The 12160-nt window shown below is 37.4% G+C and overlaps 1 protein-coding gene across 1 annotated transcript; it reads left to right on the forward strand.

Annotated features, from left to right (window-relative positions):
- The first annotated feature begins 203 nt into the window (after window positions 1–203).
- LOC100252892 (uncharacterized protein At4g06598) lies at window positions 204–2980 on the forward strand. The gene is made up of 4 exons (XM_010647532.3): window positions 204–1239; window positions 2196–2271; window positions 2366–2492; window positions 2705–2980. Exons 1-4 carry the CDS (start codon window positions 554–556, stop codon window positions 2878–2880), a joined length of 1065 nt encoding a protein of 354 aa, XP_010645834.3. The 5' UTR covers window positions 204–553; the 3' UTR covers window positions 2881–2980.
- Window positions 2981–12160: the final 9180 nt, after the last annotated feature.

Here is a 12160-nt window from a genome sequence, read left to right on the forward strand (position 1 = left end):
TCCAGCTCGTTCCTTTAGTCCCTGCTTAAAGGCAAAATGATTCAAAAGATAATCTCACTTGTTGGGGATGCATAGCCGAGAGGAAGATGATCCATTTTTTATGGCATCTACAAAGCATATATATCAATACCCACTGTCTCATATATCAATACCTACATTGATCTAAGACATTGTCAATGTTCAGATTGCAATAGAACCGGAGAATGAAAGAAACCCTTAATTAATTCTCTACTAATAGTTAAGAATGCAATCCCAATCAAAGCCCCTCTCTTTATTTGCATTTGGATTTGTGTTTTCGCAAAGCAGCAGCTTTCTTCATAATTCTTCAGATCATTAGGGAGAGTGATTTAGTAAATTGGCCATTTCGGTTTTCTAATGGCGCCCATAGATTGCTGTCATTCTGTGGTTATGGAAGCCAAAGGAAGAGTATCAGATAGATGAAATGGGCAAGATAAAGAGCATGTAATTAAGCTGGAATTGTTTCCTATGGTACACGTTTAATCATTCCTAATGTTCATGTCCTTGTTCTTTGACAGGCTTGTTTGTGCGAGCAATGGATAATTCAAGTGGATCATCGAACTTTCAACACATAGGGAGATGGACAGCGCTGCCCCATAGAACACAGTTGCCACAGATGCCCCCATCCTTGAACCATTATAACTTGAATCATGAGGTAGGATCAATAGGAAACCCAAAACCTACAGGGGGACAGCCCACCCAAAGCATTTCTTCTGAAAGCGTTCTCATAGAGGAACCACCATCTTGGTTTGAGGAACTTCTTAATGAACCGGACACACCTATGCAGAGAGGCCACCGGCGTTCAGCAAGCGACTCTCTTGCATACTTGGGTGCAGTAGCTAAGGTATCTAACACAAACGAGGATCATAAGTTCAAAAATAGCTTCGCATGGCCTTCTTTCGGCTCTTTATGCAATGCTTCCACCTACACAAGGCCAAGCTCTTTTGATGAAAATCAGAATAGGGCATGGGAATCATCTTTGAATTGTTTGAACTACACAAGTGACCTTCCATTGACAAGGGATCAGCCAAACATAATAAATGTTCAAGTCTCGGGATCATGTGCTCCTCCAGATCAACCAGATGGGGTGCCACCCATAGCTACTAAAAAGCAAGATTGTGCAGAATCTATTTCACATAACCAAGAAGACTCTTCTGAACGAAGTGATTCCTCTTCTGCTCAGCCTTCTTTGTCCAAGAATGATGCAAAACGTGCTAAACAGTATGCATTCTATCCATTTCTCTCGAGTATCAATGTTTTTGTTCCTTTCGTAATATTTTTAGTGCTAATTTCACTCACCTTGTTTCAAATTTGACTAAATACATTTCATCTTATCGATTTGAAATTTTATTAAATACCTTTCGTGCCCTTTTCATTTGTCATTTTCACTTACCTCTCCTCTCATTGAGTCCGTTTGAAAGTAATTTTAAAAATGTGAGGAGATTTCACATGAGAAGAGCTTTCACATGCTTGAAAACACTTATCATAGTATTTGATAAATTTCATAACTCACTTTTGGAAATCTAAAGAATAAGATATTACTAAAATTATTGTCTTTCTTCTGTTAAACATAAAATGAGTTTTCTTCAAAAATGTGGATTAGAAGTGCTTTAACCAAATTACTTTCAAACGAACCCTTCATCATCTAATATGTATTTCACCTATTCCTTGGTTATGCAATTAGGCTTTGTGCTTTTGCATTGACTTGTGCTTGTATTGTTCTAGTTGGCTTTACAAAAAAAAAAAAAAAAAATAAGACATTTGACAAAATTTAGAAAACACTGAAAAGTGTTTTTTTTTTAAAGAAAAATCAAGCATTTGACAGAATTTTTTTTAAAAAAAACTTAAAAAGTTCAAAAATCATTTATTGTGCTACATGAAGAAACACTTGATAAGTGATTGTTCCAAAAACACTTCTACAAAAAATACTTTCACTGAAAAACACTTCAATGAGAAGTAATGTGAAACACACTCTTAGTTGAGCACATATGCAAAAACTAACTGGCTGATTTAGGGCTTTTAGTTTGTGCTCATTCATGACCTATAATCAAGTTGACTCGTAGAAAGACCAAGTTGCCTTCTATATGTTGTAAGTGTGACCTGTGTGGTTTATTCAAGCAGTCAATTATTTCTTATATGTATACAATCTTTATTCCCGATACGCCATGAAAATGCAGGCAATTTGCTCAACGTTCACGGCTCAGGAAACTTCAATATATAGCAGAACTGGAAATGAGCGTCCAGGTCTTACAGGCAAGGCAGCAAAAGCTAAAACACTTTGCTTAACTTTACAACTATTCCCCCTTTGCTAAGATGGAAGTTTATGGTTGTTTTGTCAATTTTTCAGGCAGAAGGATGTGAAATTTCAGCTGCCGTTGAATATCTTGACCAGCACAATCTTATATTAGGCATGAAGAACCGAGCCCTGCAGCAACGGTTAGAAAGTTCATCTCAGGAGTACCTCATTAAACAATGTAAGTGTCTTTAGATAGCCTTTCGATATTCTCATTAAGCCTTGTCACGGATTCAAGTGTTTTGTAAACTCACATATGGCACTTATACAACCAAAGTCTCTTGAAAAGGTCAAATTTGTTGATTTGATCCAGAGAAGCAATACTATTGCAACCTTTACCATAACTTAGATAAAAATTTGAAGTAAAAACTTGATGGAGGTTGTTGGATGCAGTGGAACAGGATATGTTAGAGCGAGAAATCAGAAGGCTTCAAATTCTGTACCAGCAACAGCAACAGCAACAGCAACAGCAACAGCAACAGCAGCAGCAGCAGCAGTTCTCTGGTCATCGTAGAGCCAAGAGTAGAAATCTTGATTCCCCATTTTCGAACACTTCTGTAAAAACATAAGGAAGCCAGTGTCAGTAGCAATGCGGTTTGTGGCTCTCTCCACGTTCAAATGTGGAGTTTCTATTATAGTAACAATAATGTTATTTATATGTTTATGTAACTTTTTGTACTTTTAATGAATTGGATCCATGCAGGTCGACCATGATACCTGCCCACCCTCTACTTATTCTTGCCTGGCCTATTTTCTACCAAAAAGCCAATGAAGACTGTAAACCAAAATGGTGTGAAAGTGCCTGCTTCCATATCCAGCCACATGTATTTAATAAATCCCAGGACAAATTCTTGCAAACCTAATTAGTAAATCCAGGTATTAATCATTCTTTCTGCAATAATTAAACAATGGTCGATAAGATGAAGTGAATTCTCTTTATATGTTTGGAGTCACATTAAGTTTGCCATGAAGTAATATCGGTTATATTTGTAGTGATGCAATAATGCCACTTTTACGTTCAGTAATGGGTCACTTATAGCGCTCCAATTTCATAAAAAATTTAGTCTATTCTCACGGAATATTAATTGACTGGATCCCAATTAAAATTAGTATCACAATCAAGATCATGTTGATAGAAAGATTATTGGAGTCCAAATGTCAACAATTGAATGTCATTGAAGAATTTATCTATCCTCAATGGATATTAATTAATTTTCAGCTGAGATAAACTTACTTCTTAAGCTCTTACTTTTGGAGCAACAACATTATATATCATAGATCTAAGAAACATGTTACATGAAAGTATTTGAAAAAATTTACTAGCTTGTTCTTTGTTGATGAAATGGTCAAAGAAAATCAAAACAATCAATTTGAAAAAGTGAGCTAGCCATTGAATAACTTAAAATTTTGTGGTAAGCTAATGAAATATGTATATTGGAGTCTAATTAATATTAAAACCAGATTTGTCAAAAATGAAAGGAAAATTGGTAGTTCACACGTCAAATAATAACAATGACTGTACATAGTGCACTTGTGTTTAGAAGTTGCTCTAGGACTTGGTGGTTAAGAAATGGGTTCTGAAATTGTTAGGTAAAAATCTGAACCACCCGGTGAACGTAGCAGGTTATGGGTTCATAAGGACATCAATCATGTACTAAAAACAAATTAGGTAAGACCAAAATGCATCAACTCTCTTTTTTCACGTTTACAAATTTTTTTGTTATTCCTCAACAAAAATGCATCAACTCTCTTTTTTCATGTTTCCAAAAATGCATCAACAAATACAAGTTACATTGGAAAAAAGTTTTGTTATTCCTCATTCATCTTCTCACACTTGATAAACTAACCCCCACCAACATACACATAAGATATCAACGTTCCACAAGATATTGGGTTATAATAATGACTATTTTGGGACAATCACCTAAGAGTAAGTAATACTCCGTGTCTTCTAGGACTCATACCCAAGGGGAGGACTAACACCATGTCTTTAGGGACTAAAACCCAGGGGTAGGATCAACTCCATACACCTACATCGAAGTGTCTTCTTCGAGGGCTTTAGGGACTTTCACCCAATGATCCACAGTCCCACATAAACAATATAACAAAGTACCCATCACGGTGACGATAATCAATTTTATAATAACAAAGTTTTTGTTAATATGTAATAAGAAAAATAACTAAAATAATAAAATTTTTGGATTATATGTATTATTTAATATATATACAAAGTATTTTTATATGTTGAACTAATATATATTTTTTTAAAATTTGAAATATTTTAATTATGAATATTATTAATAAATAAATAATTTAAAATTTAAAATTATTGAACAATTTCTAAATAATATTGACATGAGAGAGATTTCATATTTATTTAATAACAAATATTAAAATGCAATATAATTTTTATTTTAAGCAAACATTACATAATATATATTAATATGTTTTTCATTTCATTTGTTTTATTCATTTTACACTACAAATATAAATATAACATATTTTAATATAGAACCTTAATATATCATGTTAACCAGATATAATATCCAAGGTATCCAATAGGATATGCTATCACTGGTTATATTTTGAAACAAAGGTTAGAAACCATATTTTGAAACTGTAATTTCATTACATATCTTAAAACTATGATTTCTAATTTCTATAGAAGTTATATTTTCAAAATATAAATTAATTAAAAAAATTAAATTAGTTTGAACATTCAAAATCTATAAACTCAAAAGAACAATGACATCCCATAGTGATCTCACCCACTCTCATCCAAAGTTGACATTTAGACTCACCAAAATCAGCCTAGCACACGTTGATACAACCTCTGCAATCATGTCTCAACAAAAACATGGTTAGTAACACCCGCACCCCAGGGAGTACGAAGGAAGAGTAGACTGAAACATCACCATGCATGGAAAATGAGTTTTAAATTTTTAACAACCACAACAACCACCAATGAATTAGCAAGGAAAACAATACATTAAGGCAAAACCTAGAGACTTTGGCATAGGAGGGAGGCATACATATGTATGACCTTTCATGGGCAACAAAGAACCAACAGTTGCCATAAATCTTCATTTATTATTAATATATTTCGCCGTTTAAAGGGGCTCATGCATCATGGGGCATGTTTGATTCTCCTTGAAAACTAAGATTCAGATTCAATCCAAATCTAAGAGAAATTCTATGGACGAAAAAATGGGGGACAGTACATTTGGGAATGCCCCCCATCTTCACAGATGAAGAAGGCCTTCTGCCCTAATAATTAAAGGCACTGATGAAAAGTTAATACTGCCCCTTCATTCCACAAAACCAGTTGCTTTTCTAGCATGGATGGTTTTGTCTTTCACACCAGGCCAAGAGCCACCTTCCAAAGAATAATAACAATACCATAGATATTCTGCTAGAAATTAAGAATAGAAGAACATATATACTGATCAAAGAATCCAAATGTAAAATGTAAAAGACAAAAAAGAGAGAATAAAACTTGAAGATTGATGTTTATTGAATCTCTGAGATCGAATCAATTCCATTCTTGAAGATGGCATAACACCTTGATTACAAAAGAACCTAGGTGCAGCAAAGTTGGAATTGTACAACCGCCTCTTTTTTCTCGGTCTGTACTTGATTGATTATCCTTCTTTCATCGCTTGCAACTTTAACTTTACAGCATCATCAAGGTCTCTTGGACCATTTTCCCTACAAACAAACGTCTCAACCACAAAAGAAACAAAGAATGTAACAGCAGCCAAACCTAAATTAACTTATAACAAATCTGCAGTGCTTCAGGCTCCAGCTAGCATCACCATTACCGGCTTCATGGTTTGAGGCCTCACCATTCTGGATATAGTATAGATGATCAAGAAGATTCACTTTCTTTCATCCCTGGAAGGTTTCATGAGCCTTGAAAGCAAACTAGCAAGAATTTTAGGAGGAATCAGCACCTCAAACTCTTCAAATTGGAGTCTTCTGGGATCCTCCGCTTCATTGGGATTGCTAGTGTTACTGTTGGCTTTCTTGGTGCAGGTGGGCATTCTGTGATGGCTGGGATTTTATGTTCCATGGTTGTCGGGGTTCTGAAGCCTTCATTTTACTCCACTGCGCTCAATTCTCCTAATGATGGCCTCCCCGGTTCCTGAGAAGAAACCGTGCCGTCGACGTGATTGTCTCCTTTTTCTTGTATCGGCTCTGGATCATGGATATTGCCTTGTGCTTCTTGTTCTTGTTCTTGTTCTTGAAGATGATGATCAGTACAGGGCTGATCTTGAAACTGTGACATTTTTCTCATCGACAATTCCGCCACCTCGATCTTTTCTTTTAGCTTCTGATCAGCATATGCTGGAAGGGGAGAAAAAGAGAGAGAGAGCAATGAGGAAGTTTGGAAGAGAGAAAGAAGGTACGTTACAAGACCCCAGATGAATTCTCCTCTCATATATACAATCATGAAAATGAAAACACCGTGATCCTGTTGCTTGAGCGATCTTCTCTCGTCTTCTTTGGTTGGTTTTTCTCTGCACCTTTTCTAGAGAGAGAAAGAGACAGACGGACAGAGAGAGAGCAGGTGGTGAAGGTGGAACCTTTCAAACCCACCCTCGGCGAAGGATCCAAATCCATACACACAAACTGATCGGTGATCTCTCCCCTCTCAATCACTCCCTTTATACGCCGAGTTGAAAGGGGTTTCCTCCGTTTCCTACTCTCTCTCTCTCCCCCTGTCCCTTTCTCTCCAGAATTTAGGAAGATAAAATGTAGCTATCAGGAGAGAGTTGGCTTTTCTTTTCCTTTCTTTTCCTTTTCTTTTTTCCTCCTCTGATCTCACTTCGAACTTTGATGCATTCATCCACGTGGTTTGCTAAGTCGGGGACCATCTCCTTTCACACACACACACACAGATATATATATATCTCATATACACATTCCACCCTGAAACTACTCTACTACATCTCCTACACTTCCCCTTTGCTCCTAACAATATTTGCTAAACCACCACACGTAAAAGGGTGGTGAGAGTTTTCTATTTATAACCATTTACAGAATATAGGAAATTATTACAAATCAAATAATATCAAACCGATTACAAAGGAAATGGAAAGTAGGAGTAAATGGATACAAAAGAATAGCCTATAATCAAGGGTCAAATATGATACATATGGTAAACCGTAATGGAAGGCTAAGTATCCTCAACACCCCCCTGTAAGTTGAGCGTCGGATTGGAATGAACGTGAAGCTTGGATTGGAAAAATTCAAAGAGAGGTTGAGAAACACTTTTGGTGAAGATGTCAGCAACCTGGAGGTGGGAGGGCACATACTGGGTGCAAAGTTGCCAGCGACAACGAGTTCCCGAAGGAAATGGTAATCTAATTCAACATGCTTGTGGGAAACGGGATTGGAGCTTAAAAAGATAGCACTTTTGTTGTCACATAAGAGCAGGGGCTGCTGTGGAATGGGGACCTTGAGGTCATGCAGAAGATGCGTAAGCCAAAGAAGTTCAGCAGCAGTCATGGCAAGGGCACGATACTCAGATTCACAGCTAGAGCGTGAGACAGTAGGTTGTTTCTTTGCACTCCAAGAAACTAGATTGTTACCAAGATAAATAGAGTAGCCGGATGTGGAACGATGAGTATCGGGACAGCTAGCCCAATCAGCATCTAAATAAGCTACTAGCGCACTAGGAACAGTAGATGGACGAAAGGTAAGGCCAAAGTGGAGTGTGCCCTTAACATAGCGAAGAATACGCTTGATAGCAAGAAAATGATCTACAATAGGGGCGTGCAAAAATTGGCTGACAGAATTAACAGCATGGGCAATATCTGGATGCGTAATGGTCAAGTATTGAAGGGCACCAACAAGAGATCGATAGAGACTAGGATCAGAGAAAGGAGAACCATCAACAATAAGGTGTTGGGAAACAACCATGGGGGTGTAAATAGGTTTGCTGTTGAGCAATTGAGCACGAGTAAGAATATCTCGAGCATATTTTAACTGACTGATAAAGAGACCATCAGGAGTGGGCGAAGCTTCAAGACCAAGAAAGTAATTGAGGGAGCCCAAATCCTTGGTAGCAAACTCAGAATGAAGCTTGCGAGTAAAGCTGTTAAGAAGATATGGGTTGTTTCCAGTAATAATAATGTCATCAACATAAAGAAGCAAATAAATAAGGTTAGACTACTGATGACAGACAAAAAGAGAGGTGTCAGCGCGACTGCAAGAAAAACCAAGTGTGAGAATAAATGAGCTGAAACGCTAAAACCAGGCATGAAGAGCTTGCTTTAAACTATAGAGGGCTTTCTTTAACAGACAGACATGAGTGGGAAAGCGAGGATCAATATACCCAGGAGGTTGTTCCATACAAACATGTTTAGTAAGGGTGCCTGATTCATGCCCAGTCGGGTGTTTATCAAAACATTTATAATACCTACAACACCTTATACTAGGGTAGCAAAGACAAAGCTACTATATCTAGGATCGTTCACAAGGATGAATTTTCTTTGTACACTTAACATTAATGAAAGGAGAAATGGTGATTTCCTTTTTGAAAGTTAGTTTTTAAATGAAAATAAGATTGATTGGAAGGGTTGATTTTAAGTCAAGCAAACATAAACAATTGAAATTACTATAAAGAGAAAGTCTCTTGGAGCTATGGTTACTAGGATCAGGTTCCTGTTGCAAAGTGGGAAATTCCTGATCTTCTCCTCCCATTGAGGACAATAACATAAAGGATGGTTATCTCCCGAACCGGATTTATATTTAGCAAATAAGTTTTGATCCAAAGGATTCTTGAGAAAATGGTAGTTGCTTCCCATTAATGGCTTCAAACAATAAAGACCCTCACCTTGAACCACCTTCTAATGGCTCGTACTTGATAACTAATGGACATCCATGGATCTAGCAATAAGCATGCATAGAATCCTAAAAGCTTACCAAGTATTGACCATTCAAGGTGATTCTAAGGGATTAAAGTTGAAACTTGAAATATAAACCATTAATGATATACAACTACCTTCGTTTAAAGCAAGGAAAACTCTCACATTTGCATCTGGGTCCTTTACCTAGCTTCCATCACTCCAAGAAACGTGAAACTTAGTCACTCATCCTCTAAGAAATCATCCTCAGAGGGTGTTTGGCTAGAGAGAAAGTGAAGAGAAAATGAGAAGGAAAGGCAGAGAAAAACTCAAACTTTACAAAATATCTAAAACATAATATCTAACATAACATAATCTCCTTTGAGAGGTTTTCCAACCCCTATTTATAGTTCCTAAACAAACCCTAATGTCATTTATCTATTACAAAAGGATTAGAAAGGAAAAATTACAATTCTAGAGAAAAATCTCGAAGGTCGGTGCGCACAAAGTGATTTTAGCATACCTTGCGAAAGTTTGGCACACCCTGCGAAAGTTTGGCACACCTTGCCAAAATTTGGCACACCCTGCCAAATTTTGGCAAACCTTGCGAATTTGGGCACACCTTGCGAATTTGATGATTTTTGTCTTGCGAAATGCTCTATTTCCCTCCATCTTACTACTAATAGCTTTGCCAACCCCTTTCCAAGTTTGGAAAGGGGTTTTGAAGTGGTCCAAGGCTCGGATTCTTCATGTGATTGACCTTCAACTTGCCTTGCCATAGCTTGCACAAAACTTTCCCTCAATCTTGGCCTGTTTTAGTGATAAAAAAGCTACCAAAAACACTAAAACTTACCAAAAATTGGTTAGTAACATTTTCTAGGTTCTTATCATGCCAAATGAGATATAAAGGTCTAACTACTATTCAAAAGTGCTTAGTACAATTAAGTTTAAGTTTATAAAAATGCACTTTTTGAGTAGTAATCAGTGCCATTGAGGAAAGCATTCTTGACATCAAGTTGCCGAAGAGGCCATTTATTTGTGACAATAAGAGAAAGCACAACACGGACAGTAGTAGCTTTGACAACTGGACTGAAAGTGTCAGTGTAGTCGAGACCAGGTACCTGGGTGTAACCTTTAGCAACAAGGCGAGCCTTGAGACACTAGACGGATCCATCCGAAAAATATTTAGTGCGAAACACCCATTTAGAGCCCACGATGTTGGTGTTGACAGGGCGAGGAACCAAAATTCAAGTACCATTTTTTTGTAAAGCTTAAACTTCTTCATCCATGGCAGTAAGCCAAGTAGGATTCTTAGCAGCAGTTTTGAATCCTTTTGGCACAGTGGATGCAAGAAGAGTAGAAAGAAGTTTAGAGGAGCCCAAGACACTAAGATTCGCCAGATGAAGAGTCTTGAAAATACTAGCTTTTGCTCGTGTGATCATAAGATAAGAACCTAAAGAAGAAGAGAAATCAACAGCAGACTCAATAGAAGGCGAACTGGAAGCTGAGGGTGGCAAAGAAGAACTTGTAAGAGAAGTATCAACCTGCACAGACTCATCCACAAGGTCAGAAAAAACATTACATGGAGAGGAGTTGGATCGAGGAATGTGCGGGGAAGGGGGGGATGGATCAATATGGTGAAGACGTGGTTCCAAGAAACTTGAAATATGAAGAGAAAAAAGAGGTTGGGCCTGGAAGCTAGGGACAATAGGAAAGTGAGCGTGGCGGGTGATGTATAGCCTAGTGGTGGTAGGATCAAGGCAACGAAACCCTTTATGAGAGGGACTATAACCCAAGAAAATGCAAGGAATGCTGTGGGGAGAAAGTTTGTTAACCATATAATCACGCAAGCAAGGATAAACACGACAACCAAAAGAATGAAAATTCTCATAATGCGGAGAGTAGCCATATAGAAGTTCAAAGGGTGACTTACCGTCAAGAAGTGGAGTGGGCAACTGGTTGATGATATAAGTTGCAGTGTTGAAAGCATCAACCCAGAAACAAGGAGAAAGGTGGGAGTGGAAGAGAAGGGCCAAGCCAGTCTCAGTCACATGACGATGTTTTCTCTCAACACGACCATTTTGAACAGGTGTATATGGACAAGAGAGTTGATGATGGATGCCAGAAGTACGTAAGTGAGCTTTAAAGCAAGTACTAGTAAATTCGACACCTCCATTGCTTTGAAAAACAAAAACCTTGATACGAGCGGAATATTAGTTTTCCACAAATTTTTGAAATTGAAGAAAAATATCAAAGAAATCAGATTTAAATTTCAAAGAATAAAGCCAAGTGAATCGGGAATAATCATCAATAAAAATAATATAGTAAAGAAAACCCGAATTTGATTTGATGGGGGAAGGACCCCAAAGGTCACAATGAATAAGATCTAACACATGAGCTGACCTATGTTCATTTCGGGAATAAGGTAATTGATGATTTTTCGCAAGTTGACAGGTACTACATAGTGAGGGAGAAGACAATAAAGACGTAAGAAAAAGATGTCCTTTTTTATTTAAAAAAGAAATAACAGAATGATTCACATGGCCTAGGTGAGCATGCCATAAATCATATGAAGCACATAGAGATTTATTTTTAAGGACATAAATAAAGGCAGAGTTGCCGCGCTCCAACACATATAGCCCTCCATCTCTTTTACCGGTCGCCACCACCCTTCTTGTTTGACGATTCTAGACAATAAAAAGATTATTAGTAAATGTAACGGAGAGAGGAAAATTAGACGTTAATTTACTAATTGAAAGAAGATTTTTAGTGAGATGAGGGACAACCAATACATCTAATAAGTGAATATTTGGAACTGGAAAAAGAGTTCCAATGTGGGTAATGGGTAGAGAGTCACCGTTTCCTATGATCATAAAGTCCTTACCCGTGTAATTTTTGGACTGATCCAAAATAGATGGATTAGTGGTCATATGGGCCGAAGCCCCAATATCCAAACACTAGTTAGCAGCCTCGGGTCCAGAAAGAGAACAAGATGTGT

Source organism: Vitis vinifera, chromosome 18 (genome assembly GCF_030704535.1).
Source record: "Vitis vinifera cultivar Pinot Noir 40024 chromosome 18, ASM3070453v1".
Taxonomy (NCBI): domain Eukaryota; kingdom Viridiplantae; phylum Streptophyta; class Magnoliopsida; order Vitales; family Vitaceae; genus Vitis; species Vitis vinifera.

What these genes read in the sequence shown, in the direction of transcription:
- LOC100252892 (XM_010647532.3), top strand. Translation starts at nt 554, where the DNA reads ATGGATAATTCAAGTGGATCATCGAACTTTCAACACATAGGGAGATGG. An exon ending in TGAGCGTCCAGGTCTTACAG is followed by an intron (nt 2,272 to 2,365) that starts GCAAGGCAGCAA and finishes TCAATTTTTCAG; the next exon opens with GCAGAAGGATGTGAAATTTC. An exon ending in GGAGTACCTCATTAAACAAT is followed by an intron (nt 2,493 to 2,704) that starts GTAAGTGTCTTT and finishes TGTTGGATGCAG; the next exon opens with TGGAACAGGATATGTTAGAG.